This window comes from Lynx canadensis, chromosome X, assembly GCF_007474595.2.
Source record: "Lynx canadensis isolate LIC74 chromosome X, mLynCan4.pri.v2, whole genome shotgun sequence".
NCBI classification, from domain to species: Eukaryota; Metazoa; Chordata; class Mammalia; order Carnivora; family Felidae; genus Lynx; species Lynx canadensis.
This window is the reverse complement of record NC_044321.2, coordinates 94,485,971-94,504,078: the sequence shown is the minus strand read 5'-3', so window position 1 is coordinate 94,504,078 and position 18,108 is coordinate 94,485,971. Positions and strand designations below refer to the sequence as shown.

At 46.2% G+C, this 18,108-nt stretch overlaps 1 protein-coding gene and 1 long non-coding RNA gene across 5 annotated transcripts in view; both read right to left on the bottom strand.

Moving 5' to 3' along the window:
• The window catches only part of DOCK11 (dedicator of cytokinesis 11), a 201,503-nt gene that overhangs the window by 131,619 nt on the left and 51,776 nt on the right, over positions 1-18,108 (bottom strand). For all 4 annotated transcript variants that reach the window (XM_030306149.1, XM_030306151.1, XM_030306150.1 and 1 more), the window contains exons 2-7: positions 17,618-17,734; positions 17,215-17,304; positions 16,718-16,800; positions 15,377-15,446; positions 14,425-14,520; positions 1,472-1,606 (exon numbers count right to left, since the gene is read on the bottom strand). In XM_030306149.1, the coding sequence (XP_030162009.1) occupies positions 1,472-1,606; positions 14,425-14,520; positions 15,377-15,446; positions 16,718-16,800; positions 17,215-17,304; positions 17,618-17,734 (591 nt within the window). The remainder of the gene's footprint in view (positions 1-1,471; positions 1,607-14,424; positions 14,521-15,376; positions 15,447-16,717; positions 16,801-17,214; positions 17,305-17,617; positions 17,735-18,108) is intronic.
• On the bottom strand, positions 8,814-10,014 carry LOC115507699. Its single transcript, XR_003966771.1, has 2 exons — positions 9,976-10,014; positions 8,814-9,742 (listed from the first exon to the last, which is right to left on the bottom strand). It is a non-coding gene; the product is annotated as an uncharacterized LOC115507699 (long non-coding RNA).

Here is an 18,108-nt window from a genome sequence, read left to right as displayed (position 1 = left end):
GGGGCGGGGAGGGGAGAGAGGCCCAAGCAGGCTCCATGCTGTCAGCGCGGAGCCCGGCATGGGGCTCAACCTCATGAACCGTGAGACCGTGACCTGAGCCAAAATCAAGACCCAGATGCTTAACCGACTGAGCCACCCAGGTGCCCCAGATCTTGTTATTTTTTAAAGTGTTTTCTATTCGATCCACATGACAATCTCATTTGAGTTGAATTCATAGTAAGTAGGATTGATAATAAGATTCAGGCAGGATGAGGACACTGAACCAGCATCTCCTGCCTCTTCATCAGCTGGCTCTGTAGTGATGGCTCCATCTCTTGACCAATCGACTTCCTACTTACGCCATCTGTCTGCCCTGTCTCCCATTGCCTCTTTGTCCATGCCCCCTCAGTAATTCAAATCAGCAAACACTTGCGAAGCCTCTACTCAGTCCACAACGCTGCTAATTATTACAGGGGACAGAGACATGAATAAGAGACAGTCCCTCTAATCCCAACACGAGCGGAGTAAAGCATAACATGAGCTGTATAAGGGGTGCAGGGGGCATGAGGTTAGAAAGCGGGGTGAGGCCAAATCACTGTAACCTGTAAGGTCACAGTAAGAGGTTCAGCTCTCCCACTGCAAGATAATAAATCAAGAACCAAGAGGTTTTAAGTAGACAAGTGAAGGACCCTATCTATGTCTGAGGAAGATGGGCTGCCACAAGATAACAAATCAGAAGGCAGGAAGGCAAGACTCCAGGCAAGAGCAGACAAAAAAGGAGAACCAGAGGAAGGGAACGGAAAGAAGGGAAGAGATCAAGAAGCACTTCGGAGCCAGACTCCGACTGAATACTGGCACAGAGCGAGAACAGGTTCCTAGTGTAAATGTTTTGGTGGATGGAGATGCCACTGGCCAAGACAGGAAAATGCTGACGTTCTTAATAGTTGATTGATAACCCTCTTCAAGAAAGAGAAGGAGGGGCGCCTGGCTGGCTCAGTCGGTTAAGCGCCCGACTCTGGCTCAGGTCATGGTCTCAAGGTTCGTGAGTTCGAGCCCCGCATCAGTACAGAGCCTGCTTCTGATCCTCTGTCTCCCTCTCTCGGCCACTCCCTGGCGAGTGCGTGTGTGTGTGTGTGTGTGTGTGTGTGCGCGCGCACGTGCGCAGGCATGCGTGGGCTCTCCTTCTCTCTCAAAAAATAATAAACATTTAAAAAAAGAAGAAGAGGGGCGCCTGGGTGGCGCAGTCGGTTAAGCGTCCGACTTCAGCCAGGTCACGATCTCGCGGTCCGTGAGTTCGAGCCCCGCGTCGGGCTCTGGGCTGATGGCTCGGAGCCTGGAGCCTGTTTCCGATTCTGTGTCTCCCTCTCTCTCTGGCCCTCCCCCGTTCATGCTCTGTCTCTCTCTGTCCCAAAAATAAATAAACATTGAAAAAAAAAAATTTTAAAAAAAGAAGAAGAAGAAAGAGAAGAAAAGATAACGTCTATAGCCTTACCTGAACAACGTCGATGCAGGCGTCCAGGTAGATGCAACCTTTAGATTCTTTTGAATTTTTCTCATCTTTATAGGAATTGAGAATATATGAACCGTCAGGAAGTTGAGTCAAGTAAAAATACCGTCTCTTGAATACCTACAAGGGGAAAACCCAGCAATGATACATTTGTTACATATACAATGCATTTGAACAGCTTATTCGAACTAAAAACCTTGAAGGGCTTGCCACAGTCATTACATCTGGACAATCTTCAGACAACTCTGAGAAGTTATCAGGAATTACAATTATCTTCACTTTCTTAAGATGAGAAAGTTCAAGCCAAGGGATTTCCTCTCAGTTAATCTAGAGAAGACCTTTTTTTGTTTTTTTTGTTTTTTAACACATTTTAACACTTTATTATTATTTTTTTTTTTTAAGATTTTTAAGGAATCTCTACACACAACGTGGGGCTCGAACCTACAACCCCGAGATCAAGAGTCACGTGCTTTTCTGAGTGGGTCAGCCAGGCGCCCCTGTTTTAACACTTTAAAGTTGACAAGGCATTGGGGCACCTGGGTGGCTCAGTTAAGCGCCCACCTCTCGATTTTGGGTCAGGTCATGATCTCATGGTTTGTGAGTTCGAGCCCCACGGGAGGGGGTCTGTGCGGACAGTGCGCGGAGCCTGCTTGGGATTCTGTCTCCCTCTCTCTCTGCCCTTCCCCTGCTTGCTTGCTATCTCTCTCTCTCAAAATAACTGAAAATAAGCTTTTTAAAAAGTCAAGTCTATAAAGCATTTTTGTATCTGGCTCACTGTCCGTTTCACTGTAGCGTCCTTTCCCCCATTTAATTGCAAAACCATGAGTGGGTTCTCATAATTCCGTTCACATCACCACAAATCCAAGCACAAATACAAAAATATTCTGGAAGTTTGAAGAAAAAAGACAGACATGTACGGCGAAAACATAAAAATACAAAATGTATATACATACACATAGCCCCCATGATGTATTTTCATCTCACCTGTACACCTTAGTGGACTCGCCTATATTGTTCCATGTCCTCATTTCTGGAAGCCCAGCCTAGAATGTACTTGCAGGGAAACAGGGAGAGTCACTGCTTGCCTCCCAGTTGTCCCCCGAGTGCCCAGAATGCTGAGATCTGAGTCAATAAGCCCAATGGGATTGTGATTTGCAATCAGGCATTCACAACAATTACGGAGGAACCTTTCACTACCAACTCACAGCAAAACCCACAGGAACGGGGAGAAGGAGGTAGACAGTCAGATTTGTTCTTGCTGGCCCTCTAGGCTCCCTTACGAAGCCTTAGACCTGATCAAAGAGGTGGAAGGGGGGATTTGGAGCTCTCTGATGAGCCTATGCTTCTTTTAATAAGCCACAGCCTGGAGACTGTGTCAAGCATCTGTTCTGGTAAAATTCCCCAGGATGCTGGATCTAACATCATTCCAGGGTGGGAAGGGGTGGGAATGGAAAGAGGCTGGGACACAGGCTCTTGGCGATTATTGAGGAAGCACTTTCTTATGCTTCTTGCCTTACAGAAGTTGGCTTTAAGATTTAAGCTTGCCACTTCCAATCACCCATCTCATTATCCAGTACAGTCTCAGACTATTTGAAGAACTTTAATTATGGAAAGAGTATTATTTGGCAAGATCATTCTCGAAAATGACAACTTCTGGCCAAGTATTTGAAATGCCAACAATTTATTTTTCCATAGCATGAATAAGCAAATATATATACATTTTAAGGGGCATTTCTTTTTAGGAAAATCAATGAAGAGAAATAATACGCTCGTAATTAATTTCGACTTGTTTCAGTATCACTGATTTTAGAACGAATGACAAAAATATACCAGTTCGAGGAACACCCACCCTAACAGGTTAGACTGGTAAATGCTACGGCTTCTATTTCAGGGAGCGGCCATGTGGGTTTGCAAAGGAGTCCAAACAGAAAATTATCACTTTGTTTTGCAACGCCAATCAAGCAAATATTACTACGAAGGTACAGAAAGTGTGTGTGCGTGATCTCACAATATGAGGATGTATACTTCTCATATTTCATTCGCCTACATTTAAGTTTACAGGAGCTATAGCTGAAGAAACCTAGATTCATATATAAGGAAAACGTTAATCACAGTGCTGATTTTATACGCACACAAATACATACACACAGCTGACTCTTGAACAACGTGGTTTTGAACTGCCCGGGTCCACTTACACATGGATTTTTTTTTTTTAAACACATTACCATACTGTAAATGTATTTTCTCTTCCTTATGACTTTCTTAATAACATTTTCTTTTGTCTATTGTAAGAATACAGTATATAATACATATCACATACAAAACATGTGTTAACTGACTGGCTATGTTATCCATAAGACTTCAGGTCAACGAGTTATCAGTAATTAAGTTTTCAGGGAGCCAAAACTTAACATAGGGATTTTCCACTGCGCAGGGGGTCGGCACCCCTAACCCGTTCCCCACTTCCCTGCGCTGTTCAAGTCAACTGTATATGTTTGCTTATTTTCATGACAATGGTTCATATCTGTTATTTACATGACGAGACCAGGGGTGCTGGGTGGCTCGGCTGAGCATCTGACTCTTGATTTTGGCTCAGGTCATGATCCCAGGGTCGTGGAATCGAGCCCTACCAGCCCGGGCTCCATGCTGATCATGGAGCCTGCTTAGGATTCTCTCTCCCTTTCCCTCTGCCCCTCTCCCCTGCATGTGCTCTCTCTCTGAAATAAAAATCGGGGCGCCTGGGTGGCTCAGTTGGTTAAGCTCCGATTTCGGCTCAGGTCGCGATCTCACAGCTCATGGGTTCGAGCCCCGCATGGGGCTCTGTGCTGACAACTCGGAGCCTGGAGCCTGCTTCGGATTCTGTGTCTCCCTCTCTCCTTGCCCCTCCCCCACTCACACTCGGTGTCTCTCTCTCTCTCAAAAACAAACATTTAAAAAACTTTTAACAAAAAAATTTTTAAAAATAATAAATAAATGAAAATGATGAGACCAGACAACCTAAAACGACACACTGTGCCCAAAGGAACAAAACACCCCTGTTTCAAAGCTTTCTGACCTGTGATTCAAACCTAAAACTCGAGTAGAATCCACTTGCAGAGTCCATAGCCAGCAACAAAGAGAGTGGCAAGGGAAAGGAAAACACAGAGCAAAACACTTGTGGTACGGAGTCAAATTATAGCCCGCGAAATTTTTTTTCACGTACAGCTGCCTCACCAAGCAAAGACGTTTTGTGGCAGCCGCCACTTCCAATATTAGCAAAGCACATCATTACAATAGAGAGGGAAAGGGATCTGAAATTACAGTAAATCACTTCCTGTAACATTGCAATTACGTCTAAATGGGGGTACTGAGGTAGGTAGCTCATGAATCCGGGGAGAAAACAGATGCCTGCAAATCCTCCGACCTTGATTCTCGGCCAGCACGCCTGCTCACCAGCATGAAGCTGTCCTCAAGACTCTGCTTCTCGGCTTCCTCACTTGTAAAATGGGATCCGGCCACGGGATCTATACGACCATTTTTTTTTTTTTTTTCACAATCTACAAATAATTGTATCGAAACTGAACAAGTTACACGGCAGCCTTCCTAGGGTAGGGGCCACCCTCTCCAAGCAATTTCTCACGGGCTCGAAATGCAATTGATACAGGAAGGAATTTTAAGTCATTTCTATGGAAATCAGGCTCTGCAACGACAGATCTGAAAGATCTGGAAGATCTCTTCTCATCCTAAGAGTCTGGGCTCTGTGTCGGGTTTCAACTTCTGGGGAGCTGTTAAAATAAGGACTATATCGGGGCGCCTGGGTGGCTCAGTCGGTTAAGTGTTCGGCTCTTGGTTTCAGCTCAGGTCATGATCTCACGGTTCTTGGGATCGAGCCCCGGCTCAGGCTCTGTGCTGACAGTGCGGAGCCTGCTTGAGATTCTCTTTCTCCCTCTCTCTCTGCCCCTCCCCTGCTCGTGCTCTCTCTCTCAAAATAAATAAATATGAAAAATTTTTGTAATTAAAAATAATAAAATAAAATAAGGACTACATCAAACAGTGGCAATTACTCTGTCTCATACCTCTCATTCTGCAGCCCTCAAGTCCTTTGTAACCAACAGCTAATTCTTTTAATGTCACTGGAGATAATAAGCTAATTAGCCACACTTTACTTAACAGCAAACTGAGCGACCAAGAGCTCACTCAAGTTGACATAGGCAAGTCAAGGACAGAACTACAATCAGGGGCACCTGGGTGGCTCAGTCGGTTAAATGTCCGACTTCGGCTTAGGTCATGATCTCGTGGGTTCACATCCCACGTCGGGCTCTGTGCTGACAGCTCGGAGCCTGGAGCCTGCTTCAGATTCCGTCTCCCTCCCTCTCTGCCCCTCCTCTGCTTGCACTCTCTCTCAAAAATACATAAACACACAAACAAAAAAGAACTAGAATCAGAAGGCTAGGAGGATGACAAAGAAAGTCTTGCCCAAACCCTCCAATGGCTTCCCATCGAAGACCACAAGCCCTCACCATAGCCTACGATGATGTACGTGATCTGGCCTCAGATGACCTCTTGGGCTTTATTTCTAATTATGCTACTCGAGCTACACCGGCTTACCTGCTGTTCCTCAAACACCCCACGCAAGTGCCCTTGGGTCTTTGCACTTTCTGTTTCCTTGGCCTGGAATCCTCTTCCTCCCCATATCCACACAGTTCACTCTGTCACTTCTAAGAGGACCACCTGCCCTCGTGATGGCACAACATTCTATCTTTTTCAATCAGCGATCGCTATCCAAATATATCTTCTTCATCCGTTTATTTATTTGCTGCCTGGCACTTTTGGTCTGCTAAGGCCCACATCTCATCCATTGCTACATCCCCAGTACCTACAACGGCACCTGCAGACCCAATACAAGTTTGCAAAAGAAATGATGAATGAATGAGTAATTCATTCCCCAGTACAGATTCTCCAATGGTTGCATCCAATAGAATGGTATTTCTCTGTAATGTCCGTATTCTTCCTCCTCCTCGCCTTTATTGTTTTTCCTAGATGGTGGACACAGCTGAAAATTGCCCCACCTTATTCAGTGAGGAGCCTGGATCCTACCAGTGGCCCACTCAGACCACCCAGAAGAGTAACACAGAAAGGAAGCCAAAAGAGGTAATTCTCTGGGATCGAGTCTTGCCAAGTCTCCTTAAAACCCTGAGCTGTCTGGATGACAACCTTTTAAACATTTACCACATGACCCTTTCTGGAGCCAGAACAAAGGCTTTCTGTCACTCAGCTGAATCAAAGATGGAGGGTAGGAAAGTTCGAGCACGAAGTATCCTCAGGTCAGGAGAGCCTTTTATCATGCGATACACCAAGTCTCAAGAGTGTTCACCTACGTGCGTTACCTGGAGGGTAATTTCTTTACTGCTAGATTACATGAACCAGGAGCCCTGAGAAAGAATGCTCTGAACGATTTAGCAAAGTAGGTAGGCAAAGTAGGTGGGCCAGGAGCGATGGTGGGAACGGGGCTGGAGAAGCTTACTTGACTGATGTCTCAGAACAGAAGACAAGGGGCAGCGAGGAAGCGGAGAAGGCAGGAGAGCAAGACGACAGAAACAATAGAGAAGAAAACCCCAGGACTTATCAGAAAACCAAGTTGCAGTTAATTATACCAGAATGTCAGGAGCATAATCCTGGGGAAGAACCCCTACCGGTACGTTGGCAACCTAATATATCACCTATCTCTCTTCACCCTATCATTTTACAGTCCTACCAGCTTTTAATACATCACATAGGTCTACCCTCTGGGAAACTGGTTACGAGTCAAATAGCTTTTTTTTTTTTTTTTTTTTTTAATAACTCCACCATATCTGGGCACCGGAGACTTTTTTTAACTATTTAGTCTGAAGCGAAGTCTAGTGGGAAAGGTCTACAAATCCGCCCTTCTCATTGCGGACGGGTTACTTTATCAGCTTTATTTCAGTGGTTCACGGCCCTGCTCAAATTTTTGGCGACCCTCAATCACCCACAGGGTAGGGCGCACATGACCGATCCCACATCCAAGGTGTTCCCACAATCCTCCTAATAATCTAAATCTAAATAATCTAAAACAATACAAATGGCTGACATCTGTGGAGGGGTTACTACCTTACAGTCTCTGGCTAAGTGCTTTCCTCATATTATATAGCACTTAATCGTCCTAACGACCTTGTATGAGGATTACTATTATCATCTCATGTTACAGAGGGGAAACTGAGGCACAGGGCGACACCAATGGATCCAATGAAATTTGTCCTCCCATGACCAGCCAACTTCCCCTAACACACCTGCTCTGTACATATATTGCCTCCAACACCCACCTCCTGATTTCCTTCCTTTGAGGCCCTACCCCCTTCAAAAAGCCTCTTGTGACTTCAGATCACAGTGAGCTAGACTCACAGAACACTTGGTCTCTGTACCACCTTTAAACAATATATTATTTTTTTAAGTAAACTCTAACGCCCCATGTGGGGCTCGAACTCACCACCCCGCAATCAAGAGTCACACGTTCTACAGACTCAGCCAGCCAGGCACCCTGTATGCCATTTTTATTGGGTGTCTCATCTCCCTGAATAGGTTTTAAGTTCTGCATGTGAAACTTTTCTCTACCCTTTGCAATGCTAACACCTTGAGGGGCGCCTGGGTGGCTCAGTCAGTTAAGCATCCGACTTCGGCTCAGGCCATGATCTCACAGCTCGTGAGTTCGAGCCCCGCATCGGGCTCCGTGCTGACAGCTCAGAGCCTGGAGCCGGCTTCAGATTCTAGGTCTCTCTCTCTCTCTCTCTCTCTCTCTCTCTCTGCCACTCCCCTGCTCATGCTCTGTCACTCTCTCTCCCTCAAAAATAAACATTAAAAAAAAATTTTTTTTAACCAAATTAGTGAGAAATCCCTTACCCATAAAATGACTACAATCTGTTTGTTCTAATAAACATAGTGACCTTGGCCTCCCAGAAATTCTTCTAATATCGTATGTGCTTTCTTTCTTGGGTAGAACTCCCTCGATCTGTTGTTCTCTCAACACAGAAGGGAAAAAAACCCTCCTGTAACAGTCAAAGAATAAGTGAGGACTTTTTGACTCTGGATATATAACAAATGGCTCTCTTTTGTGCAAACAAGAAAAGGGGGAGGGGGCAGCAGAAGTGAGTCATACATCAAGCAGTTGAACTTACAACCCCGATAACATACCAAGACACTTCAACGTTTAATTGCTAAGAATGGGGAGGAGGAACTAGAGGAATGCGACCAAATTGAGCCAAGAAGAGGCATAAAGGTGGGTGTCCCAGGGGTTGGCCAAGAATCTGCCTTTTTTTTTTTTTTTTTTTTTATGAAAAACCACCCTCAAGATCAGACTCTTCCCTATTCCATAGATCATTATATCCCCTAGGAAAAATAGCTCTAAATACCAGCGGAAGGTCAAGTCCAACATCATAGCTATCTAGTCCACATTAAACTGCCTCCACCGATATGGAAAGGAGCTGAAAAAAGCAGATGTTTCTAGCGGTTACTTGAGAGAGAATGTAAATGAACAGGTTTCTGTCAAGATTGGCGTTTCTGTCTAAGAGATCATTTATTCTCAATGCTATCTTAAACTATTCTCCAAAACTTTTCCAGGAATTGAAGAGTGGCAGTGGGGTGTGTTCTCATTAACTAGAAAGTACAAATTGAGGAAATTAATCACCGATGACAAGGCTTGTCTTGTTTTAACATGAACACCAAGAGCAGAGCAGATCATAAGCTCTGAGTAAAATAGTCGCTGCGAACAGACAACCCCCGAGAGCTGCGCGACGCCAGCAGCCTCCTCGGTGAAAGGAAGCGATCAGGCACCGAGAACTGTGACTTGTGCCCTAATGCACATCATGACCAGCTTTCCTGCAGCCTGGGCTCCTCACGACTAATATCCCAGCCAACAACGGAGAGGCTCAGCCAGCACTTCGGGGAAAATCATGACAACGGCAGAAAATGATATAGACACGATCTTAACCAACCTGAGCTGGAGGCATGGCGTGTGTTGGGGAAAATGCACATTTTTATTCCATAAATAGGGAGTCTCCTAGTCTTCGCATATGAAGAAATCAGCTTAGCTCCTTCACCGGCCCCTTTTCCATAGAGCCCATCACTATCAACTTGAATGTTCTTGCAAAACTGTCTAGCAGCTCGCTAGGGAGGATTAACTTTCTGAAGCAGCCTATATATGAATGACTTTAGCTACCTTATTTATGTCACATGACAGATCATGTGGTTGCTTTCTCAAAAGACCTTATAGGGGCGCCTGGGTGGCGCAGTCGGTTAAGCGTCCGACTTCAACCAGGTCATGATCTCGCGGTCCGGGAGTTCGAGCCCCGCGTCGGGCTCTGGGCTGATGGCTCAGAGCCTGGAGCCTGTTTCTGATTCTGTGTCTCCCTCTCTCTCTGCCCCTCCCCCGTTCATGCTCTGTCTCTCTCTGTCCCAAAAATAAATAAACGTTGAAAAAAAAAATTTTTAAAAAAGACCTTATAAAGTAGGAGCCTCTTTTTTTAATGTTTATTTATTTTTGAGAGAGAGAGAGAGAGAATGAGCAGGGGAGGGGCAGAGGGAGAGGGGACAGAGGATCTGAAGCGGGCTCTGTGCTGACAGCAGAGAGCCTGATGCACGGCTCACACTCACGAACTTGTGAGATCATGACCCGAGCCAAAGTTGGACGCTTAACCCACTGAGCCACCCGGGCGCCCCTAAAGTAGGAGTCTTCTGATTCCCTTTTATCTATTGGACCTTGCTGAGTTTCTTCTAACCCTCTTTCCTTCCTTTTTTTTTTTTTTCTTTCCACCTTCTCTCATGACTCCATCTCTCCCTTCCTTGCCATTAGATTCCCTTACTTCTGATAGTCAAAAAGTCCGGGAAAAGGGGGCATCTGGGAGGCTCAGTCGGTAGGCTATCTGATTCTTGATCTCAGGGTCGGGAGTTCAAGCCCCACACTGGGCGCGGAGACTACTTAAATCCAGGGAAAGGACTCGAGCTTGCTTATAAAAACAGCTGTCGTCCATAATTTCAAAGTTGCCAAAGGACTAACTTACATAATTTTTAAAACCCAGAAGTTTTTAGATGAATAAAGCCCCTTAAATTTACACGTCACCCGGAGAGGTACCAAGCTGCTCTAACTTTAATCCGTGTCGATCCCGGTGGAATCTGCAGGCCAGTGTCAAGCCACAGCACACGAAGGAGGCACAGATAAAATAGAAGGGAAGGCACATGGCTCCCATAGGCTGTTATTGGCTAATGAGTCATGATTCATACCAAGATCCTTCTGTTGGAGCTTCCTGGTGAGTCTCCTGTCAGTCGGAGGGGCTATCAAAGCTTGAGTTGTGTGACAGAAAAGGTTCTTTGCTCTCAACCCTGCAAGCTCTAGGCCTGTGGTGCTCATCGCTAAAGCCGCCAAAGCTTCTCGCCGGTGCGGACTAGACGTGCTAGCCGGCCGGGGAGCCCGGATCACCGATGGTGAAACTGCCTCCGGTATGAGGAAAATAACTCAGATAATCACATGCCCCACTCATCTTCCCGTTTGCTTAGGAGACTCATTAGTATTCTTCACTTCAAAGGCTAACATAACAAAAACACATACAGAAGAGATCTTCCTCTCAGAATGGCTCATGAACTGTCAGCCCTTTGCCTCAGTGCCTCTGTCTCGACCTTTGCCAACTCTCCAAGAGCTGGGTCAGTGCTCACCCCATCTTTAGATTTAGACTCTCTCCTATGTCTGAGCCAGTCCAGGCCCGCACCAGGAAGAACGTGTCTGATCCGCCACCTAAGGGTGCAAGCCTCAGGCCCCCAGGGTGCCGCAGCTCACAGGCCCAGACTTCCACTTTGGCCCTCACTCCAGGTTCCAGTCTGACCACTACGAACCTGCTACCTACACCCAACGCCGCCCCCCTCCCCCATGACCCTTCTCCATAAGCCCTCTGCTTCCATAGAGAGGGCACGGTAAACGCTACGAGTTTCAACCAATTTTCATGATGCTGAACTAAATAACAGTTAAAACACAATTCTCACAGGAACAACAAAATATCTTGGCAAAACCCCTCAGACACCTTTAATGGAGTCTGGCCGACCCTTCGTCTCTGCCCACCCTAGCTGTGATGAATCCTGAAATCCAATACTACTGCTTAGGAAGTAAAACCGGAAGAACACGGGATGTGTAATTCAGCTCCCAGAAATCCAAAATGGAAGGCCAGCATCCATAATGGAGACTAGCTTGGATCAGTGAAATCCGTGACCCGGCACAATTCCCAAATCTCATTATGGCCGATTTCAAATTATTCCCTATTCGTTTGTTGTTGTTGTTGTTGTTGTTGTTGTTTTAAGAGCTGTGTAGCACATATGTCACTTCGGTTTATTGTTCTTTTCCTTTCTTGGCCTACTGTGTGGTAGAAGTTTGAAAAAGAAGTGTTTTTAGCCTATGTGAATTATAGCTCACTAAAAAAAAAAAAAAAAAAGAAAGAAAGAAAGAAGTGGCCAAAACATGAGCAGCTGGGGTGAAAAAAGAGGCAACATAAAGAGCCTCGCTCAGCAACAACAGCCCAACAATTAGCTGGAGACAAGCAGCAGCTGTCCCCTTCAGCCAGGCCATGTGGTCACCAAGTTGCCTCAGTCCCACCACCCGCTTCATGAATTTATGGTCCCTGCCCGGCCCCTGTGAGTGGTGGACTTTGCAACCTCGGGGATAGATAATACAGATGCTAAACCATCAATCTTGGACCACTTGCCTGAATTAGTTTTCTGTTGTCGTTGCAACAAATCACCACTGACGTACGGGCTTCAAAAAACACAAACGTATTCTCTCACGGTTCTATAGGTCAGAAGTCTGACGTGGCTCTCGCTGGGCTACATCGAGGGGTGTAGCAGAGCTGGGTTCCCTCCTAGAACCTCTAGGGGAGAACCCATTTCCTTGCCCTTTCCAGTTTCCAGAGGCTGCCTGCATTTCCTGGCCAGTGGCTCCTTCCGCCATCTTCCAAGCCGGCAAGAGAGCATCTCTCTCTAACCCTGCTTCCGTTCCCCCCTACCCTTTCCCTGTCCCTCTTCTGCCTCCTTCTTCCACTTTTAAGGACCCTGTGATTACACTGAGCTCACCTGGATAACCCAGGCTACTCTCCCTATGTGCTGATTAGCAATCTTAACTCCCTTTTGCCACGTAAGGAAACATTTACAACTTCTGGGGATTAAGAGGTGGCCGTCTTCGGGGGGTGGGGGGCGCCTTATTCTGCCTACCACATCAACCAGTCTGTGCTTCACAAATTACGGAGGAAAATTAAAAGCATGTACTTTTTACAGGCAACTGCAGTTTGATGTGTAGTATATGGGCTCCAGAAAAGTTGAAGGTAAAGCAAATTACAATTTAAAGGCATTAGAGTAATTCACCATTGCAAAGAATCCTAGTAAGCGCTGATCGTGCGCTGTTTAAGAGCACAGGCTCGGGCGATTGCCCGCCGAGGTTCCAGTCCCATGTCTGGACATCTGGGGCCGTGTGGCCTTGGGTTAACCACTAAATTTCTTTGTGGCTCACTTTCCACAGCTGTACCCTAAGAATGAAAAGAGGACCTCTCTCATAGGGCCGCCACAAGGATTATATGAGATACAGAACACAAAACACTCCGTTATGGCGCCTGGAACATATTAAGTCCTCGATGCATGGATTCATCGCCACGCGCTAAGGCCCCTGGTGAGGTGCAGGGGACACGCAGGAAGCAATCCTACAACTGGGATTCATCATGTTCGGGGCTTGAAAACGAAAGGGGAGAACCATGATGTGACCTCCGATACTTAATGGAAGGGTGAATTATCCTCAGCAAACCACATGATCTTATATCGAATATCTGAACGAACACTTATATTTGGTTATCAGAGAATACTTTGCCTTTCTGCTCAGACTCACCAAGGACCTTGTTAGTTTTAACCTCTGGATTTGGACGGCTCATCACAGCCCCTGGAACAAAAGCCAACTTCAAGCCCCCAGGCATTCAAGACCGTGCCCAATTTTCTCCCTCTGTTTCTACCTTTATCTCGTACGAAGCCCGTATTCAAACTCGCTGTTCGGGCCAAACTACAAAACGCTGCGATTCTCTGACAGCCCTAAGGTACCGCTTTGTAGAGTCGTAAATTTGCTAGGCTTCTTATCCAGTCTGGACACCACTGGAGGCCGGGGACCTCCTCTTAGGCGTCCATATATTTCCCCTCAGTGACCAGCATATAATCTGCACCAAATTAGTATTTGCTCAATAAACGGATTACCCTGCCCTTCCATTCATTACCTTCATTTCCAGAACAGGAACCTGCGATGCCCTTTTGTTTCAAAGCTTTTATCTTCATTCAGCTGACAGCCTCCTCTTTAAATTTCTCTTATTTTTAATTGAGGTATAGTTTGAATGACAGCCTCCTTCTTCAACTTCCTGACTCAGAATAATTACATTTCTTTAAAAAGTCACACTTCTAAATTTATCCTGGAGGTTGCAGATTTTTAAAAATTCAGTACCTCTGCGGGAGCCTGCGTGGCTCAGTCGGTTGAGCATCTGACTTCGGCTCAGGTCACGATCTCGCGGTTCGTGGGTTCGAGCCCCGCATCGGGCTCTCTGCGGACAGCTCAGAGCCTGGAGCCTGCTTCAGATTCTGTGTCTCCCTCTCCCTCTCTGCCCCTCCACTGCTCATGCTATGTCTCTCTCTGTCTCTGTCTCTGTCTCTGTCTCTCTCTCGAAAACAAACATTAAAAAAAATTCTTTTTTAATTAAAAACAAAATAAAAGAAAATCCGATACCTCTGTGAGGATCCCCTCAGTAAAGTTTTCTTCTGTTCTGTTTTGTTTTGGCTATAGGGCTCACTGGAAACATTTTTTTAAAAGAAATATTTTTCTCCTACACAGGCTCCTCATGACAATATCCTTGCAACGATGAAATAATATAAGAAGCACTTCTTACCTTCATGGTAACTGTGATGGTGCTATTTACGTTTGCTTTATGCAGCCAGCCTTGTTTTATCACACCGCCCTTCTGAGAACATAACGAAGACGAATCCTGAAACAGGGCAGAAACCATCAGTGAAACGGCCAGCCGTCCAATCAAACATTTGGGGGACACAAACTAGGCCCTGCCCCCATTTGCTAATTAAAGCATAAAGCCCCCACCCCACCCCGGCAAAGGTACCCGATTAAACTGGAAACTGGAAACCAGGGAATGAAAGGCTTTGTGCCGTGTATGCAGTAGGTACTCGGTATTTACTGAATCCTGGGAGCTGTCTACTGGCAAGGTCTTCTGCATTAAGTGAACAGTCAAGCTGCACCTCAAAGTGTCACAGAGGGGCGCCTGGGTGGCTCGATCGGTTGGGCATCGGACTCTTGACTTCAGCTCAGGCCATGACTTCATGGATCGTGGGTTCGAGCCCTGCGTTGGGCTCCACGCTGACAGTGGGGAGTCTGCTTGGGATTCTCTGTCTGTCTGTCTGTCTCTCTCTCTCTCTCTCTCTCTGCCCCTCCTCTGCGCACTCGAGCTCTCTCTCAGAAATAAATAAATAAACTTTAAAAAAATGTCACAGATATCCGGGCCATCTGTCCCATGAGGGATCTATTAGGGAGAAGAGTCCAGATGAATCATCACACCGCGTGCCCAGACGGAGAAAACCAACTCCACGAGCTCGTCCCACAGGTGGGGAAACATGTTTACGGTCAAATCCCAGCCCATTTCACTTGATCTTTCCTAAACTCCATTTGGAAATGCAACAATTGGTAAAAACAACAACAACAACAACAATTTTTGTTGAAAGCTGGCCGCAGATCGTTCAAAAACCATTCTGTCCCTCATCTTTTCCCAAGGAAGTCTCTCTCGGCAGAAGCGACCTTGAGGAAAGCAGTGCAGGGGGGCCCCCCATCTTTACCTCATCTTTATCACAGTCCTCATCAATCTCAAACACATGGTTGGGTATCTTTTCTGGTCGCAGAGACTTGCTGAAAACGCAAGAGAATTATGTCAGGTGCTGACGAGAACCGAGAGGAAAATAAAAGCAAGACGAGCAGACTTTCCTTTACAACCAAGAAGATGCCAAGACACAAGGAGGACGGATTCTGTCCCCCTTGCCAAACTCAGATGTTCCCCTCTGACTCAACGTATGTTACCTTTCGTATACGGACTCGCACAGGCACAGCCAGCCGCAAAGCGACAGCTGAGGCCAGATATTTTGTCAGGGACAGCAGAGTCGTCAAAGATGGTGTGTCAGAATCTGTCAGTGGTGGCAGAACCTTGTCTTTCGCCGGGACAGAAAGCAACACGGTGTAATCCTGGCTCTTCCCTCTGTCTGCTGTAGGAACTTGGACTGGTCGTCCATCTTGGGATTCGATTTTAAAGGACATTTTGAGGACTGTTTTCTCCTCTAGGAAAGTGTTTCTGAAGACCCCAACGGGCTACACGACAGCTTATTTCTTGAAAACATTTCCCGTAGGACAGATAGACTACGAGGTCAGTAGTAGTATAGATGAGGAAAGGGCGAGCAGGGAGGTTCAAAGAGACTGAGTGACCGGCCCAAGGTGATCCAGTTAGTAAGTAGCAGAAAGAGGAGTTGAACTCTAACAAGGAAGATCTGAACTGATTCCTGGGCCAGTATGCTCAGGGCGGTCAGTCAACTCAACTGAGAGAGATACGCTTTTGGGGCGCCTGGGTGGCTCAGTCGGTTGAGTTTTCGACTCTCGATTTCGGCTCAGGTCATGATCTCACGGAACGTGAGTTTGAGCCCTGCGTCAGTCTCTGTGCTGACAGCGCAGAGCCTGCTTGGGATTCTCTCTCCCCCATCTCTCTCTCTGCCCCTCCCCCACTCGCACGCCCTCATGCACACGCTCTCTCTCTCAATCTCTCTCTCTCTCAAAATAAATAAATACACTTTAAGAAAAGAAAGAGAATGTCTGGGGTCACTGAACTAAGCCAAGTACCTTCTAGCATTTTCCTTGACGCCACTGGAAAGCGCTCACTGCATTATCCAGAATCAAATAAAGATGATTCTAAGATGCATCTAGGCCAAAAGGCAAACTCCTACTTGTTGAAAGAATTTCAATGAGCAAAGTAAACACATATTCAGTTATCCAAAGTATGTTTACCAAACACGCGGGTTGCTTACGGCTTTGCCTTATTACAAATCACGACTGAGAAGCTTCAAAAGTGGTTAGAAAAAAGGTAAACCGCTGAGCAACTCTCCTCTCGAAGAGTCTCCGTTGAATTCTCCACTTACCATGGCAACATTCGAAAGTCCCCGGAGAAGTCTTCATACTTATAATTTACCACATGCCAATCTGTGCTATAGGTTTTAATACACTGAAAGAAAACAGAAATCCTTCACTGGAAACATTAAAAAGTACACACATATCCAGCTTCTTAAAGTCTCGCTGTAAGCTGACAGACTTTCAAAAATCATTTGGAAGATGTCGGCACTGGGATCTGCCTCTGGGGATGAACACGGTCTCCCTCACCCAACTGGCAGCAGTAAATCCCAATTCGTACAGCCTTTTGAACAACTGTCACTCCAAGTCCAGAGGGTGTTCAAATCCAAAAGAGAAAAACCAAGAACCCATGCCATTTGGCACGGTCTTTAAGCTGCATCCCCTCTCTCGCCTCCTCTAGACTCGCAATGGAGATCTGCCGAGTTATAGTAATTTTATTTCCCGTTTACAGTAAAGGAAGGATATTGTTTCAGTGTGATAATTACTCTGTGGACTCTGAGCGTCTTACCTCTTTGACAAACAAACTCTGGGCTCTTTTCTCAGCATCGTCTGGTACAGTGGACTGCACTGTTCTGCGCTGACGGCTTATCACCGAGATCTAGAAGGCAAAGGAACATTCTTGCCGTAAGAATTAGCTTGGAAAGTGCGAGGGTTTTCCTTTAAAGAAGTGCTTGTGGGGGCCCCTGGGGGGGGGGCGGGGCTCAGTCGGTTGAGCCTCGCACTCTTGATTTCAGCTCGGGTCACGGCCCCAGGGTCATGGGATCGAGCCCCATGTTGAGCACGGTGCTCCGCATGGAGCCTGCTTAAGATTCTCTCTCTTTCTCTCCCTCCCCCCTCTGCCCCTCTCCCCGACTCGCGCCTTCTCTCTCTCTCAGATTAAAAAAAAAAGAAAAAAGTGCTTGCGAACTCACAGATATGTCTTCCATCGGAAACATAAGCAGGTCTCTGAGGGGGTCGCTGTAAATCTGGGTTTTCCGTTGGGTGATGACATTCTCATAGTCCAAGGGCTCAACAATTTTGGTCTTTTCCTTAATAAGAGACAAAAATAAAAGTTAATATGGTCAAACTCACAAGAGATAAGTTCCTCTCCGTGTGCCAAAGACACCTGACTTCATTAAAGAAGGGATTATTGATGATAATAGGCACTTGGACACTTTCACAACAGACGTAAGTGAATAAACTCCATAACTAGACCCACACACACCAAACACATACATACACACACACGTCTCTCTGCTGAAGTCAAGAGCTCTGGAGAGAGAGCACTGTCCTCTGTTTATCCACGTGCCATCCAAAAATGTAAGGTCAAGCAAAACCTGGTATATCTGGAAGGCTGTCCATCGATTTTTGTTGAACTGGCTCTGCTCACTGGGTGACCGAAGCAGAGAGGGTATCAGCATCC